This window comes from Carlito syrichta, unplaced genomic scaffold (genome assembly GCF_000164805.1).
Source record: "Carlito syrichta isolate Samal-C Ts95f unplaced genomic scaffold, Tarsius_syrichta-2.0.1 Scaffold113575, whole genome shotgun sequence".
In the NCBI taxonomy this organism is placed as follows: domain Eukaryota; kingdom Metazoa; phylum Chordata; class Mammalia; order Primates; family Tarsiidae; genus Carlito; species Carlito syrichta.
In genome coordinates this window covers 144348-163582 of record NW_007057671.1, presented here as the reverse complement: position 1 = coordinate 163582, position 19235 = coordinate 144348, and the positions used below count along the sequence as shown (strand labels likewise).

Sequence of the window (19235 nt, the reverse complement as noted above, 5' to 3'; positions counted from 1 at the left end):
CATCAAAGACTTCTAAGACAGGGCAGGTGGTGAAGAGAAACAACTTGTATACTTAGAACAAATGTAACCTGATACTGCAGACACTTTCTAAAGTAATTTATGTAAGATTATTTGGCTAATCTAAAATATCTACAAAGAGTAGCATTACACATGAAAGCAGTTCTGTTGGCTTTCAAAGTCTCATTTACTTGTTTAATACATTTTTCAAGGATAAATTAATAAACAAATAGGTTTTCTTCTTCAGTTCTTCTGGATGATGATTACAGTTACTTCTTTTAAATACCTAAGAATGTATTCATCAACTAACAGCAAGATCTATCTGTGAAATATCCATTTCCAAGATTTTAAGACTAATTTATTTTTTAAGAGAGAAAACGATGTGTCCCCTTACTCTCACCCCTCATCCCCCTCTCAAAGGGGAGGAAAGTAAACATGCCTATCGCAATAGGATACACCACTTGCAAGTTCAGGTCCCTCAAAGCTGAAGAGAGGTCGTAGGAAAAGGCAGGATGTTTTTCACACCCAGGTAACGGGAGACAAGCACAGTATGTTTGCCTGGCGTTTCCTGATTATCCAACCCAGTTTTACTTGCGGCTGCTTCTGTCTCATGAGCAAGGAAGGGCAGGAAAGATTAGTCAACCTGGAACACATGGGCTTGCTAGTATGAAGCTCAGTAAATCAGTTAATTTCGGTCTAAACAGAGATACATACGTCAAGGGAACAGAATAGAGCCCAGAAGCAGACTCACACACATGTGATCTATTGATTTTTGATAGAGGTAATTCAATGGGAAAGTCTTTTAAACAAGTGATGCTAGATCACACACACACACACACACACACACAAATTATGTAAATACACCTTTGAATCCTCTCATGCCATTCACAAAAATTAGATAGAAATATATCATACAAGAGTTAAAGTTGCAAAAAACTGTAAAACTTTTAGAAGAAAACACAAGACAAAGTCTTTGTTACTCTGGGTTAGACAAAAATATCTTAAAAATGCCACCAAAAGTACAATTCATAAGTGAAAAAATATGCTGAACTGAACCTTATAAAAATTAAAACTTTTGTTCTTCAAACGACTCCATTAAGAAACACACTGGGCCAGGCATGATGGCATGTGTCTATAGCTCCAGACCCTTGGAAGGCTGATGCAGAAGGATCGCTTGAGCCCAGGAGTTCAAGTCCAGCCTGGACAACATAACAAGAAACGCATTAGGAGAAAATACTGGCAAAACACATATCTGAGAAAGGGTTTGTATCCAAAACATATAAAGAACTCTCATAACTAAATAAGACAGATGATTTGACTGAAAAAATAGGCAAAAAAATTAGAATTGGAACTTTACCAAAGATATACTAATGTCTAATAAACCCATTATTGAATAGGGAAATGGAACTACAAACCATGAGATACTGTAACAATCAGCAGATTGGCCAAAGTGAAAAAGGCAACAAGATCAAGTCTTGATGAAAGTGTTGCAAGACATGCCACCCTCACACATTGACAGTGGAAATGTAAGAGGGTACAGTCACTTTGGAAAACAGTTGGCTTGTTTCTTACAATATTAGAAAGAAACATACTATATGACTCAACAATTTCATTTCCAGGTATCTACTCAAGATAAATTTAAAAGACAAGCCCACACAAAATACTTGTAAACCAATGTTCATAGCCGCATAATTCATATAGCCTCGAATAAAAACAATCCAATATCCATCAACTGGTGAAAGGACAAACAAAATGTGGTCCATCATACATACAGTGGAGCATTACTCAGCAGTAAAAAGGAATGAATGGAGATGAACATTAGCATGGCTGAAACTCAAGGATATTAACTGAAAGAAGACACAAAGATTACATATTGCATGAATCCATTTATGTGACATTTCTAGAAGAGTCAGCACTAGAGAATTAGAAAGCAGATCACTGGTTGTCTGCTAGGGGTGGGAATAAAGATTGACTACAAATGGGCATGGGGGAACTCCTTCAGGTGACTGAAAATGTTCAAAAACTAGACTGCTGATGGTTACATTACACACATTGGACAGTACACTCAAAATGGCTGAATTTCAGTTATGTAAATTACACTTCCATAAAGCTGCAAAAAACCCCCACGACCCATGGTTTGTCCTAAATATTATGCAAATTCTTTCAAATCCTCTACCTTTCAAGTATACAACGTAGAGGAATCTATTAAGAAAATTACAGCAACGAAATCCTGCCCCCTCCATCTATTTTGAGAGTTACAAATGTTTTTTTCCACATTTCTAGGGCAAAGGAATATGACCATATGCTTATTTTGTAAGTGGACAGAAGTCTGTTCTTTTAGAAAAGCTGGATGGATGGCAGTTATAAGGAATCTCTTGCTTTAGACGTTTTATTATACTAAAATTTAAATATATGAAAGTAAGCAAGTTGAATACTTTAACAATGCGGTTTTCTATGAGGCAGCTACAGCTCAGTAACTGCTAAATAAGTAGGTTAGCATTGTGAACCCCCATCTCCACAAGAATTTCCAATTCATAGAAAACCCTGCTTCACCTAAATCTCCATCCATTTTTTTCGCTCCAGTATTAATCTGAAGCAAATCACAATCCTTCCAATTACAAATTCAGCCTGTATCTATATGATACATAATACTATATCAAAACTATATTAAAGTAACATGTAAATACGGTGCTCAAGTTTCTAATTCTCTCATAAATATATGGCATTTTAATTTTTGATCAGAACCTAGATAAAGTTCATGTTTGATAGGTTAGTGTCTCTTAATCTGATTCTCCCTCCATCTTACTTTTTTGTAATATTCCAACCTGTTGCATCACAGATTGCTTCAAGGTATCCTTTAGTGTATTCTTCTATTCTTTTTGCCTCCTGTCGTGGTACATTTTAACGACTCAGGCTTGGAACCATCTCCCCCAAGCCCTGCTTAGATCTGCCAAACTCCAGCCAAGTTGTACTCTTGAGTGGGGGGAAAAAAAAAAAAAAATGGTTGGAAGCTGTGAGGTAGCTTATTCACATAACTATCGAGGAATATGCCAATACATTAAAATCACTCATAAAATGAATTACAAAATGCATTTACAGTTGCTTGGTACTCTATTTGCGTTTTGAATAAGAGCTGGCACAGCCAGATCCTGGGGTTTGTTTACATGACTGGCAATAGGCAGTCCTAGGTGCAGTGAGACCATGGTACCTGGCACTGATACTGAAATGTACGACGACAGGAGGCAAAAAGAATAGAGGAATTCACTAAAGGATACCTTGAAGCAACCTGTGTAAGGCAACAGGTTGGAATATTACGAAAAAGTAAGATGGAGGAAGAATCAGATTACGAGTTTGCCCCTTGGGAACACAGGGCTTGAACAACACTTGCCTGTGAACTGTTTGAAATCCTCTCACAAAAGCCCGGGTTTTTAAGTGAAACTAAAACAATACCTTCTCAGAGCAGAGTGCCAGCAGACACCGCTCAGACCACATCCTGACTGGCTCTCCCAGGGTACAAGCAGGTGGGTGGGTGGAGAGTTCTGCAAGTCAGAGCAGCTTACATTTCACTTTTTGTTTTTGGTTTCCAGGAATTTCCTTAGTCTGTTTCCTCTTTTCAATTTATTACCCATTACTATTGTTTTTCTCCTCTTGGTTTACTATGTTCAGACTCATAAAGTTCAGAGTGTTTACTTTCTTATTTCTCAAAAGAATTCTCTCCATTCCAGAGGTTTTGTTTTCCTTTTGAAGGGGATACAAAGGATCCCTCTTACCCATCTCCCTACACAGGCTTCTCTGACTTAGATCCTACAGGGAAAGACAAAAACACATATTCTTGACGCTGGGTTGATGGGAAAACAGAGAATGATACATTGCAGGGGGAAACAACTCAGTTAATTCAAATTTAATTATTTTTGAGTTGGAACAGACACACTGAATATAGCACGGTAACTTTCTAGATGGGATCCATGGGGACCAAGTGACTTGGTTTATCACGTCAATGTCTGAGCTGGGATTAGATGGCAGAGACACAGGTGAGGGCTTCCAGTCGCCCAGCCTCTGGACATGCCATGAGCTGGGGGTAGAACTAGTATTAGGCACACATTCTGCACCATTTCTACTGTTTGAGCAGTTATTTTTTCCTTTACTGCTGTGTTCAGTGGGTGTGCGCAAACGCTGGCTACCATGACCAGAAACAGCAGAACTGTTCTTGGCTTTTTAAAGTTCCATCTTACAGCCTGCATTCTTTTTAATCTAATCACATGGAAATATTAATAGTCATGATATTGCTGAGAATGGCTTCTAGGGCTGACTTGGGTCCACCGGTCAACACAGAAGCACAGAATGATCCAGATGGAAAGCCGCACCTAACACAGCAAGTTTTGTATGGCTGCCTCCTGTTACAGGAGTCATATGTGAATGGGAGTGGCTGTATTCCAATAAAACTGTCCTTACAAAAACACACAGCAATCCAGTTTTGGCACAAAGGCCACAGCTTACTGCTCTAGGTAGTAATTATTTGAAATGGCAAAGCTTGGGTTGCAAAAGAGATTCTATGATTAGCAGTGCATCAGCAGTATGACTTTGGGATGTCATCTTACCCTTCCTGAGCTTCTTGAATCTCTTGCTGGACTAAACCTGAATATAGGAGGACCTGTGTGCATGTAGGTGGAAGTACACATGCGTGTAAGACAGAACACACATGCGGCTGTTCACAGATGGACTTCAGACTCTAGATGGCCCAGAAATGGTGTGCAATATACGTCTATATGCCTATTTGTATTTTCACACAATGGCTCCAGCACTTTCATGAGATAAAACAAAAACAATTAGGAATAACTGGACAAGATAACTGGTAGATCTTTGCAGTGGTAAAATTTAAGGGAACAGGATTAAAAACCATACATACATACACACACACATAGGTGCGTGCATGCACACACAGTTTGCTATTAGATAAGTGGTTGCACTGTATACTTGTATCTGTTTATTTTATGGAGAAATGATGAGAGACAGGCCTAGTAGCCAAAAAGAGAAAAATAATACAAAATTAAATATACACAAAAGTTAATCATACAATAAGAACTGAAAATATATTCAAATAATTGCAAGCCTGTAAAAAACATTATAAAATAAGTTACCTTATGCTTAATGTTTTTGTCTATGGATTTGTTATTTGTTGTAACAAGTTTTATTTATGAAAAATTAAGACCAACTTTAAGAGGTTTCAATATTCACTTTTTTTATTTATAAAAAAAAATAAGGTATCAGAGTGCATATGGTGTACGGTGATCTTGGTTTTGCACATTTGTTCAAGTGTTTTACATTATTTCAACTTTAATAAACAAACCACATCTGTATTTTTACAACACCTGATAAAGATGTAGCTGTCTGGCATTGATACACGCTATTAATTTATTCGGATGTGCTGCACCTTCAAGAGGACGTTCAAATGACTTGCCTGTGATGACTCCAAGTTGACTTATTGAAGCAGTTATGCTTCAGCGACTGCCACTTGCTTGTGCCAGTTCTATGTTTTCCCCTTAATTAAATGTAAACGTTTGCCAAAATTAAAAAAAGAAAAGAAAATCTGGAAATGAAGTTCTGTTAATTTTTAGTCCAATAAATAATTTCAGCTACGTTTAACGTAGCTTTTTTAAGGCCTTCATACAATTGAAAAAAATTAAAGTTGAGCATGTTAAAACCCTGTTCATTTATAAAATAAAAAATAGAATTGTACAGGTTTGCAGTTAAAAGTTATTGTTCAAAATCTATCATGCACGTAATAAGTTGCAACCCAAATCAAAGGCCTAGGTGCTGGCAGGCAGGGCACATCCCTTGTGCCAGCAACGCAAGGCATTAGGAAAACACCATGTCAGAGGTCTAGACTTACATGTATTAAGCCACACACCAGTGAATTCTCTGATAAATACACATCGTTTTAATAATCAGCATTTGATAGTGGATGAAAACATGCATTAGACTAAAAACGCCACAAATTAGTTTTTATATCCATTCACTATAAAACTTTCTTTTTTAAAATTTAAAGTCTTGGTTCCTATTTTAGAATACACAATAATCCGGAGGATACATGATGGGGAGCCAGTTTTCAGTAAAAGATGCACAATGGGTCCATCCAAGTAACTTCATCAGCTACAACAAAACACAACCATTTGTATTACTAAAGGAAATGACAGGTTTTCAAGTGCAGTATTTAGGGTGAAGTCTATACCAGGCATTTAGCAACAGTATTAGATATTTCGTAGCTGCATAGAGAACCTTCCTTCTACCAACCAAACATCAACTCACCCACCCATTTGTCTTGCTTCCTACCAACCAACTACCCTTTCTTACTATCAACTTATCAGTCAATGTTTCTACCAACCAATCTATCCTTCTTATTATTCTCCCTATCAATTTTCCTTTTCTCTCTTTCCTACTAACCTGTCTTCCCTGCTTCCTTCCAACCAACCGAACTTCCTATATTTTTTTTGTGCCCACTATTAAGTCAAGCACCGCTCCAGGCATCGGGAAAACAGCAGCACTGGACAAACTCACCTCCCACTTTCAGGGGGAAAAAAAAACTTCAAATAATAAATAAGCAAATTAATGAATAGATAAACAAGTAAATAATTAAGATATTTATCAAGTACACAGTGAAAAATAATACTTGATATAATACAAAGTAACTGGGAAGGTCAAGAAAGGATCTCTGAAGAGATGACACTTAAGGTGAATATGAACGACAAGAAGAAATCTACTCTGTGAAAATACAGGGGAAGAACTTTCCACATAGCTGGACGAGTTAGTGCTATGTTCCTTTGGTGGGAAAAGGATGTAGCTGTTTCAGAGAAGCAGAGAGGCTGGTGTTTATACTGGCAAACGTGATATGGCTAGAGAGCTAAACTGGGCCTGTGGGCCACAAGGGGGAGAATGGATTTTACTCTAAATGTGATCAGGATTCACCAGTAGGTGCAAACATCTTTTCCAGCTGCTATGTGAAGAATAGACAGTAGAGGGCAGAGTGGAGGTGGGACAAGTTCTAATACAACCTGGATGTGAATATCTGTGGGGATTACTGGCTTCACAAACGTCAGTGCTCACAGGTTACAATTCTATGTGATGCTGAGAACCACCCTAGACATATCAACAGCTGGCTCCAGAAGAGTCCTCTCAATCTTGCCAAAGATCTGAAGGATTCCTAAAATGTCTTACAATTTAGACTGAATGGTGAGAGTAAACACAGAAAGTTCTAAGAGTAAATATAAACCACAGCCACTCTATCAAATAATTTCAGAGGAATCTACTGGTCAGTTTTACATCCAAAGCATACCTTAAATATAAAGTATAATTAACCCAGACCAGCCTCTTAGCTGAATTGGGAACCACCTGAGTCCCCTACCTTCATCTTTTAGGCATAAGCCTATTACAAAAAGAAAAAAAAAAAAAGTACAAAGGTGAGACTACAATCTTTTCTGTAAAATTCAATACGTTTTTATACTTACAATTAATTTGTGCATAAGGCTCAACTATAGAATTCCTCTGCATATAATATATATGCTAAAATAATTTATGGCTTATCATCTCAAATGAAGAAAAAAAAAATCAAACATAAATTTTAAAAGTTCAACCATTTCAGAACTGAGGCAACAAGTATTTTAAAGGAATTCTCTGTTTCTCTCATAAAAGAAAACTGTCTTCTACCTATACAAAATTCAAAATGCACTTTGGCCTTACTGAAAACATTTGAGGCTAATACAGGATTTTTAGATATGAGCGAAAAATGTTTTAAAATTTTAAATAGCTTATTGACTGCCACATATTTTTATTGTATAGTTCACATTACACTAATTAGTGTAATACTGGTCACGATAAAATCAGTAATTGTTACATCACTGCTTTAAGCCTTTCTAGTTATCATGTCACTATGAAATACTGAAGTGACACTTAACAATGATATTTTAAATATCACTTACTTGAATACAATTTTTCCAGTTTTCTTTTGTTGGTTTTTCTTCTACAAGTTTAGTTGCAAATTTAAGGCCTCTCCCATACATTTTATTTACTAGTGCATGCTTATATGCAAATGTCAAAACCTAGAATACACAATAAAATAAGCTTATTTACTAAATACATTTTAAGCCATATAGCTTTAATAATGAAGGAATTAAAGCTTTAATAGGAGTGTAGCTCTTGAAATGAATATGCTACATCAAATACATTTTTCAAAACTTTTTAAACAAACAATTAGTGTTTTCAAAAGAGTGGGACATTCCACAGAACAGATAATTTATTTTTGGAAAGAAAAAAATATAAGAAATTGTTTGTTGCTAAAATTCATTTATTGGCCGGGTTTGGTGGCTCATCCTGTAATTCCAGTGCTTTGGGAGGCCGAGGTGAGCGGATTGCCTGAGCCCGTGGGTTTGAGATCCACCTGGGCAACTTGGTGAGACCTCAATTCTACAATAAAAATCAAAAAATTAGCCGGGCGTGGTAGCGTGCGCCTGTAGTTCCAGCTACTTGGAAGGCTGAGGTGGAAGGATCGCCGGAGCCCAGCAGGTGAGGCTGTGGTGGCCGGGAGTGGCCACTGCACTCAGTCCGAGCGACAGAGTAAGACTCCCAACTCAAAAAAAAAAAAAAATTCATTTATCTATGCCTCTTCATACAAAAGAAGCCAGAGCTAACATAAATGGTTACAAAGATGCAAATTAGGAGAGAAATACAATAATGTAAAGAGTTGGTATAAATTGCCAAAACTGCAAATGAAGATAAAAGTTAAAAAAAAATTGGTAACAGATTGTATAAACACACTCCTTTTACATATGCCTGTCATTATTGCACCTGTCGTGTACTTGGTAAGCATTTATTTATATTTTGGGTTTCCAATTTAGAATGTAGAAAATGTACTCAAAGAAAGGAATTCTGTCACATTTTATCAACTTGTACTCTAAAGTCAAGCAAAATGTTAAAAAATTGTTGCCATAAACATAGTAAACAGACAGGTAATAACATTTATAGCCCCTAATCTAGGAGTACTATTGCATAAACAGAAACATCTCTAACAATCTTATTATGATGTTCACCAAGTGTTTCTCGATCTCTGGTACATTCCTCAACAACAGGGAAGCAGTGTTCGGTACATAGCAGGCCTTCAATAACTGTTTATAAAAGTAACAGCAAATATTGTTGGGGACCTTCCATATACTTAATACTCATTCTAACAGCCCATGTCAGGTAGTAGAGATAAGAAACTGAGACATCAAAATTTAGTAAACTTGCCTAAGGTCACAGATAAAAGTGGTAGAGGCAGTAGTCAAACACAAGAGGTCTAATTTCAGAAACAAATTCTTAACCTCTGTTGCAGTGCTGACTCCTTCAGTTTCCTGGATATGACTGAGCACCTTCTATAAATGCACTACTGTGCTGTGGTGGGAAAATGTGAAGCATACAAGAATTGCTCCTTATTTTCAGCATTCTTTTTTGTTTGTTTGTTTTTTGAGTTGGAGTCTCACTGTGTTGCTCAGGCTGGAGTGCAGTGGCACACTCACGACCACTCCAGGATCGACCTGTTGGGCTCTGGAGATCCTTCCGCCTCAGCCTTCCAAGTAGCCGGAACTACAGATGCACACTACCACACCCGGCTAATTTTTTAAAAAAATTTATTATAGAGATGAGGTCTCATTAAGTTGCCAGGGCTGGTTTCGAACCTGCCCGTGAGCTCAGGCCATCCACTCGTCTTGGCCTCCCAAAGTGCTGGGATGACAAGCTGAGCCACTGAGCCCAGCTCTTACAGTGTTTTTTACTGCAAATCACCACAGTTAATCCTGAGAACAAGCAGGTGTCTACTAAAACATGGTGTGTGCCGGGTGAGGAGACTCCTACAGATTTTATTGATTTTCTTTATCTCTATAGCAAAGAAAGGTTGATAAAAAACGTATATAATTTCTATTGCAAGAATTTTAGTAGAGATGCAAAAGGGATTTAAAATGTTTTTATGCCTAAAATCCAAAAAAGTTCATCCATGTTACTTTTCCCAAACTGGGTTTTAAAACTGCTCAGCTAAAAATCAAGATGATAATTATTTAGAAGCTAAAGATTCCTGAGGAAAATAAATAGTAACAAAACTAATCAGCATGCATCCTAAATCTCACATGGCCAATAGATAGCATATCAACAGATATGGGGAGTCCTGAAGACTTTTTAAATTAGCTTCATACAGACCTGGCTTAACTACTGCAAATATTCTCAAACTGTTTTCAAAATTATTGTGACTAAACAGCCACTTTGCAAACAGATAAAATGACAGTAAAATGTTTTTAAAGCAGGTAGGACAATGTGAGGTATCAGGCTAAGCATGATGTCTTCTTCAGAGTGTGGCTTAGCCGCTTCACCTTATTTTCTTCCTCTTCTGGCGAGCAATGGAGCACCAGAGAGGTTTGTGAGGTTACCCCAAGAACCGTGCTAAAACAAAGGAGAAACGTTACCTTATTGTCAAAAAGATCAGTCCATTTTGTAGTTTCCCAAAATGTTTCTGCCAGAGAATCCAAAGTGGTTTCTCCTTCCTCTTCTTTTCCTTCTACATCACTTGAAACAGCCCCATCCTGAATCTCCGTGTGAAGAAGATGGTCGGCCAGTGCACAACCTTTCCTGCAAAGGGCGTCTACAAGAGTCGATTTTTGTTTGTCCATATCACTGTATAGGAAATCGAAAAATATTTCACATATTAGTAAAATGTCTTTAAAAGTACAGACTAAACTCATGCAGTCTAAGATTGACAATGCAGAAATACATGTCCATGTATATACTTGTGCATTATAAATAAGATGCCTTATATTAATAAACATCAAATGAGTCACTATATTAGATATAGATTAAATGAGTTAGGGTAGCGGCACCTGGCTGAAACAGAATGCCATAAGCAACAGAGTTGAAAGATTAATAACTACTCTAAATTCTGTAAGCCACATAACTCATAATCAGGATAATATCTTTTAAGTCTTTAGATTTCCTATAAATAGCAATTACTATGTATTCGTCTATGAGTAGGCACAGATATACAAAGAGGTTATCTAGTCATGTTCATGACTAGAGCAAACAAATATAAAGCTGACTGAATGTGACAGCAACTGTCTTACAACTCTATGAGTAGATATTGTTAATTACCATAATTTTGCAAAGGACGAACTGAGGCTCAAAGAGATTAGGTAATTTGTTCAAGGCCCTCTAGTTAGGAAGCGGCAGACTCAAGATTCTAAGTTTAGCAGTCTGGTTCTGGAATCTGTGCTCTTAATGATTATGGTAAAGTGCCTTACTTCAGGGAAAACATCTTTGTTTTCTTCCACAGCATTCCAAACGCCTAGGACAATGCTTGGCACAGAACATACACTCAATAAATTATTGTTCCACGAAATATAACAATAACTCACAATCCAGGGAAACATGTTCGTCTCTAGAGAGCTTACTTGAGGCATTTTGTCCAACTTGTGTCAGGTACATGTGAAGTCAAAGAGGACTACGTTATACTGATAAAATGACAATGAGGCACTTAGCCTTGAATGACTTAACAGTAAGAGTTATCCTGAGAACCCACAGTGGAATGTGCAACATGTGAAATCTGCTGGGACTAGGTAATCAACAAGGAAAGACATTAGCAGGAAAGACAACTACGGACCCAACAACTTGAGGGCTCAAGGCCTCATCCACTAATCCTGCACACCAAGGAGTCCTGCTAATTTAAGAAGCTACATGGCAGGGATGTGAAGCCTAAGTATCAAGGAAAATGCCACTGCTGAAACATTGCCCAAGACTGGGGCACTCTCAGAGGCTCAAAGCCCACTTGATCCTGGACCTTGAAAGTGAGTGGGAGGAAAGGTGGATGCTAGAGCTACCAAGAAATTCTTTCATATTTGCAGAGTTCATCAAAGAGGGCAGTTAACAATCTCAACACATTTGCAATGTGGATGAAACTATGCCCAAAAGATGCCTATAAATTTCTCAGCCAAAAGATTCAAAGCTTTAACAAATCTACTTTCACTCCCTTTGGAAATGTGTCTGGGGACTGCACACTTTGGACTTAAGAACAAAAAGATTTGCCAACAGCCTTTTGGGACTGAAAAGCTGTGGGGCATCTACATGGCTTCTTATCAAGTGAGCCACGCTCCCTTCCCTACCTTTTAGATGCCAGGCACCATGCTAAGTGTCTTCTTAGCAGCACTTCACTCATGCTTCACAACAACCCCAGTGGTCAGGCACAGCTACTAGCCCCATTTTGTGAAGGAGAAAGGGGCCCTTGGGACAAAATGGGTCGACAAGACAGGTTTCCTCAACCATGCCAATGCTGGCCAATGGGTCCTGGCTGGCCAGAGAAGGGTTGGAAGGATGCAGAAGTCAGAGGCAAGCTGGGGGTGACACAGGTGTTCTGTACTTGCCAGACCTGGATTAAATCACCTGTAACATTCCTTTCTATTTTAGTGTCCTTGGATCCAATCATCTGTCCTTGCCTACACTCTCATAACTCTGCACTGACTGGCTCAGGTTGATTACCATGTTAATCCACGAGGCCTTCCCCACTCAGAAGGTGGTCAGCTTTCCTTTCTATAGGCTTTTGCAATTTGAAGTATTTATTTACAATAGGTATATTTTATATCTCTTAATCATTTCCTATCTGGCAACTTCATCTTCTGCATTAGACTATATGTTTTCTGAGAGTACAGAGTATCTTGTTCATTTTTAAAGTCTTTCTCAGTGATGCCTTTTCTATACCATATGTGCTCAATAAGCATCTTGTGAAGCAAATCTAGTGATAATAGCTACGTTTTAGGAAGCAACTTGATTGGAATCAGATGCTTTAATGCCTAAATAAGCACAGTTCAAATGTAACTACATGTAATGATGAGATCACCTTTAAAAAGTTAGTATTTTTAAAATTATAAAACAGTTATCTTATAATTCTTGACAGTGATTTAAATCAAAGCAATTTTGCATATAAATAAGACATTAATACTTAAGTCTGCTGCTACTTCCCAACAGATTATACCTATAAGAAATAGCAACTATTTCCTGATCAAATCTTATCTTGAAAGCAATATATTTCAAGACTGAATATAGTCCTCTGTTCAAACCCAATCTGAGCAAAGTCCACTTCAATCAGGCTGAAGCAAAAGTCTGGAGAAAAATACCTTCATTACAAGGATGGACAAGTTGATCCAATGTTGCTAAAACCTAAAGTAGCTCCACTCTTAGCATTTTTATGAGGTTTTATGACTACTCTCTAGTTTTATATCAGTTTATTTCCAATAGTCACTATAGTCAGGGTCCAGCATCCTCCAAGAAAAAACAAAAAGAGTGAGAAAAAAGACTAGTGAGAAAACAAAACCAATATTGTATTTCTGACTCACTTTAATCTGGAATTGAGTTTCCTTTGTGGATGGTAACATTTGCAACATTATTCACAATAGCAAAAATATGGAACCAACCATGCTGTCCATCCAAACTGGACTGGATTAAAAAATGTGGTACACCTACACAATGGAATATTATGCAGTCATAAAAGACAAAACATATGGACTTTGCATCAACTTGGATGGATTTAGAGTCTATAATACTCAATGATCTATCACAGAACCCAAGAACTGAGTACCACATATTATCACTCATAAGCAGACCCTGAACATTTACCAGAATATTATTAGAAAGGGATTGGCAGTAGTGGGATACTACCCGGGGCGTGGGGAGAGAGTGGCACACAATATCAGTAGGTTACCTGATCTCAAAGCAGGTGAAGTAGGGACCAAAGGGAGGCCCAAACTTTACCTGTACAATGGCCACTTGTATACCTAATCCGGAATTATACTCCACATCTTTAAAATACAAAAAAAAGAAAAAAGAAAAAACCCATAAACCTTAATATTTACTGAAATTTCAAAATGAGCCATATGTGCTATTCTGTATACACCTAAATTTGAGGAAATGATCTTATTTACACAAACTGTAAGAGGTAACATAGGAGACAGCTGATGTCAGGTGCTTCAGCAAGGTCAAGGAAGACTCTAAATGGGCCACTATTTCTAGCAGCTGGTTATCGCTGGTGATCTGGGGATGACAGTTTTAAAGTGATCAAGGCCAAACTCCACTTATTAGTAATAAGATTAACACTGATCACTCACTGAGACAAAGGAAAGCATGAGCATGGTTAGGCAGGAAGGCGATGCCCCTATTTTTTTCTGTGAGAGAAAATGAGTTATGTTAATCTTCTCAAGAAGGGAAAAGGAATATAAGGAGAAATAGGGAACAGGCAGATCCTGGATACAGCGCCTGCTATGACTACTGGCCTTCTCAATTCCTTGTACTGGCACCTCCACCAAGTCATTCAACCTACCTGAATTTCAGTCACTTTCATAAAAGGAGGGTGAAAACGTCCCTACTTCACACACTGCTTGAAAGACTACATTTAAATGAGACAATGTATTTGAAATGCCTCAAAGAGTCCCTTATCCATAATTGGCACTTAATAAATGGGTTATACTCTCTATTATTATTTACAACAATAACAAGAGGGCAATATTTTGAGATTATTCTTTCAAAAAATATAAAAGGTAAAGTACTAACAATGGCCAAACAACCAATTTTAAATAAAATTGAAAATTACTGCTTGTTAGATTCATAAGGTCCTATAATATCAATCCTATAACATCAATAAAACAATGTAATGTCAAGAGTTCCAGCAGTTTAGAATCCAAGTATTTTATGTAGAAAAAAATATTGACTGAAACAGATTAAATTCTAAGGGAAAAGTATAGCACTTTCAGGTAACCTGAACAGTTTTGACTTATTAGCAACACTAACCATAAAGAAAAGAGAATATTTCTACCCTTGTAAGTTAATGATCCTACTAGGCTAAAAATAAACCAAAATGATAAACAACAACAACAACAAAAAACAATATTGGGAAGGCTACCACAAAGTGATGGTTTAAGAGTTCACTGGAGGGTAAAACTAACCAAATGGCAGCTTGGCTCAAAGAGTCAATGGACCACTATACCAACGTATGGAAACCATATTTTTTTTTTTTTGAGTTGGAATCTCACTTGATTGCCCAGACTGGAGTGCAGTGGCCGCTCCTGGCCACTGCAGCCTCGCCTGCTGGGTTCCAGTGATCCTTCCGCCTCAGCCTTCCCAGTAGCCGGAATTACAGGCATGCCAACCACGCCCGGCTGATTTTTTGATTTATTGTAGAGATGAGGTCTCGCTGCCCAGGTGGGTCTCGAACCCGTGGGCTCAGGCAATCCACTCACCTCAGACTCCCAAAGACGCAGGATTACAGGCTGAGCCACCGAGCCCGGCTGGAAACCATATTCTTACATGAGAGGAACCATGACAATCACTCATAAACCCAGGCAAGTCTCTCTATGTATGTATAGTATTAGGTTTTATCATGGCTAAAGACAATTTTCCCCTTCCATTCTCTCCAAGTAATACTGTAAAGCCAGTTTCATAAAACTAAAGTTGCTAGATAACAATTTTAACTTTAATTTTATTTTTTGTCATTTATTTCACTAGGCATTACAAATGCAATTTTAGGTTTTTCATGTCATTGGTCAGTAAATAGTTTATGGGGTGTTGCACTTTTGCCTTCTCCATATGGTCCAGTTCACACAAATGCTCAAGTGGCTGGACAGTTTGGTCACAGCTATTCAAATCCCTCCACCTCAACAGCACTTAATGGTAGAGATGGCAAACTATTTTCCTTGGGGTTAGTCTTAAAAGATTCAAGAAAATTAACAAGTTAACTAAGAAATGAGATGCAAGAAAGATTATTTACTGGTTAGGTACTTTTTTATAGTAGCTGCATCAGGCCTAGGATCAGTCTTCATTGCAATATAAACTGCTAGAGCCGTTTGGTCTATATGAGAAATAACAGCATTTGCAGCTTCAACAATTTCATTAAGTCTTTTCATTCGTTCCTGGGGAGGAAAAAGAAATAATAAACAATGGATATATCGATCAGTATCAACTAGCATGCAAAAGCATTTTCACTTCTGTTGTCTCAGTCATGAGAGTCACAACTGCAGTGTGAGGGAGCTGCGTCCTCTACCTGCAAGCCATCTCCTAAGGTGTTTTGTGATTGTTAGTACGTAGAAAACTTGAGCGCTGATGTGAAAACACCTAACTTACATTCCCTACTGCAGTCCAGGGTAAGAGTAAGCAAAAGTTCAGAAAAATGTGTAGTTTTTTTTGGTTTGTTTTTTTAACAAAGGCAACTCCTTTTCTGCATTTCTCTAGAAGTTAAAAAAAGACTAAATGATGAAACACATTCTTTCTAATTCATCATTAAGAACACAAAGATGACAATAAACAAAATTATAATTAACAGAGTCTATAATCACTATATAGCAATTTACTTCTGTCTTGTTAAAGTTTTTAAAAAGAAGTCGATTTCCTATCAATACCCTGTAGATTACTACTCTAAACCCTTAATGATTTTTAATTTATTATGGTTCGCACTTTCCTGCTGCCATGATTACTAATGAGAGCTGGTTCATGCTATGACAGTTTGGACCTATGGCTAATTCTCCCAAATGAGTTGACGCACAGTAGAAATACTTCTTCTTTCAGTGAACATGCTTCAGATTTCTAACCGGCAAGGACCCCTGTCGTCTGCATCGTGCTCTTTAAGTTAAGGTCACGAAAGCAATCCTTAGGTTATCTTGTCCATTTACTCTTACTGACCAAGCATGAGAAAGAATCCTACACTAAACTTACAGCAGTGGCCAGGTCCTACAATTGCCTTAATGAAAACAGCTTCAGTAAGAACAGAAGACAAAGATAATGATGCTCTTTTATTCAAAACTCAAATCTTACCTAATATTACAAGCAAAATAAGATACATTAAGAATAAACATATCCAACCTTTTCAGCATCCAACTGGTGAAGTCGCGCAACATACAGAGGAAGATAATTAGGATATGTTTCTTTCAATTCATTATAAATGTCACTAGAATCCAGCCTATGTATGTAAAAAAGAGAGAAACATTTACTTTTTTCTTTAACAACAACAACAACAACAAATCTGTTTTCCCCTATTTAACATTGTTTGGAAATTCTAGCCAATAAAATAAAGCAGCAATCTGAAATATAAGTATACTTATTGACAAAGATTATCATTATTGGTAGGTAGTACAAATGCCTACTTAGAAAATCAAGAAATTCAAACTAAAAATTATTTCAATTAAAAGTTCAATAAGATGTTCAAACAAAAATATGCATCAATAGCTTTCTTACGTATCAGCTAAGAATAAATTAGATTTATTAAAAAGGAGAAAACACACATTCACAAATAGCAAGAAAGATAAGATTTCGAAATGTCTAAGATCTACAAGAAGAAAATTTTAAACTCTTCTAGAAATTCTAAAGCCTTGAATGAATAGACAGTTCATATTCCCAAATGGGGAAGCTGAATAAAACTATGTCAGCTCTTCCTGAGCATATGCATTAGGATAAAAACAATCCAAATTAACAATCCAAATGGTAACTAGCAACAGAGATAGGTCACTTACATTAAATTCACTTAATGTATTGTCAAAATTTCAAAGTGATAGCATAACTTTTTATGAAAATATATTTAACTTAAGGACAACAAAGTATTACACTTATTCTTAGTACAAAAAAAAAAAAAATCTAGTTGTTTTTCTCCCCACCCCACAATTATACATGAGCAAAAGCAGCATTTTTAAAAACCACAGCTTATTCATAGAGAGGGTTCCCCCCCCCCCAAATATTCTAAGGCTTTATAAATTCTGCCAGGGACCTCTAGTAATTCTTGGCAATTTTCTTCTAAAACACCTAATGAGTCAACAACCTTTTCAATGCTACTTCCTGCATGTTTCTGAATAGTCTAACCACATTTGTTATGGCTTTGGGAATCATTTGTCAAGTTCTTTAACATTATTTGCATCAATTTTATTAGCTCTTGCATCTTCTACAAGATTTGTAATTTCATTGCTCAAAAACAGAGATAATTCACACACCATACAATTCAGCCATTTTAAAAGTGTGTAGTTCAATGTTTTTGGTATATTAATAGATATATGCAACCATCACAGCAGCCAACTTTCAAATATTTTCATCAGCACAAGAAATCTCCATACCCTTTAGTTATTAGCCCTTCCCAGCACCCTCATCAGTTCTGCTCAGCCTGAAGCAACCACTAAAGTAAACCTCTATACTTTTTGTCTCTATAGGTTTCTCCATTATGAACATTTAAAATGAATGGAATCGTATAATCCACTTAGCATAGTTTTTTCAAGTTTCATTCGTGCTGTAGCACGTAACAGGCAATTTTTATGGCTGAATAGTATTCCACTGTATTGATACACCACATTTTGTTTATTTATTCATCAGCTGATGGACATTTGGGCCATTATGAGTAATGCTGCTATATAAACTTTCACGTACACATTTTCGTTTTAATATAGGTTATTTTCCTTGGATATATCTAGAACGGACCTGTCTGGACCTTATGAAAACTATGTTTAATTATGTGAAGAGCAGTCAAATTGTTTTCCAAAAAGGTTGCATCATTTTTTAGATTCCCGTCAGCAGTGTCTGAGAATATGCTTTCTCTACATACTTGCCAAAAACTTATTATCTGACTTTTTGATTCCAGCCATACTGGTGAGTGTGAAGCAGTATTTCACTATGGTTCTGATGCATGTTTCTGTAGCGCATCTTTTCATTTGCTTATTGGTCATTTGTGTATCTTCCTAATAGAAATGTCGAATTAAGTTTTTCATCCTTATAAGACTGGGCCCATTTGCTTTTGTATTACTGTAAGGTAGTAGTTCTTTATATATTCTGGATACAAGTTTCTTAGAAACAAATAACTTGCAAATGTTTTCTCTCATTTTATAGGTCATTCTTTTCATTTTCTTGATGCTTCAAAGCACTAAAGTTTTTGCTACTCGTGCTTTTGGTATTTTAACTAAAAACCGCCCAATCCAAGGTAATAAAGATTTGCCACTATGTCTTCATTAAGGAGTTTTATAGTTTTAGCTCTTTGATGCATTTTGAACTAATTTGTATATATGATGTAAGACAAGGGTCCAACTTCATTCTTCTTCCATATGGCTGTTCAGTTGTGCCCACATCCTTTGTTAAAAAGACTGTTCTTTCCTCATTGAATGGTGTTGGCATTGGCACCTTTGTTAAAAAAAAAAATCTGATGACCACAGACACATGGTTTT

General features: G+C 36.9%; 1 protein-coding gene across 1 annotated transcript in view; it reads right to left on the bottom strand.

Moving 5' to 3' along the window:
• Positions 1-5210: 5210 nt before the first annotated feature.
• The window catches only part of TPP2 (tripeptidyl peptidase 2), a gene marked incomplete at its 5' end in the record, with an annotated part of 155369 nt that continues 141344 nt past the window's right edge, over positions 5211-19235 (bottom strand). Inside the window, 5 exons of the mRNA XM_021719109.1 lie at positions 5211-6147; positions 7971-8090; positions 10479-10686; positions 15826-15956; positions 16903-16999. Coding sequence (XP_021574784.1) covers positions 6058-6147; positions 7971-8090; positions 10479-10686; positions 15826-15956; positions 16903-16999 — 646 coding nt within the window. The remainder of the gene's footprint in view (positions 6148-7970; positions 8091-10478; positions 10687-15825; positions 15957-16902; positions 17000-19235) is intronic.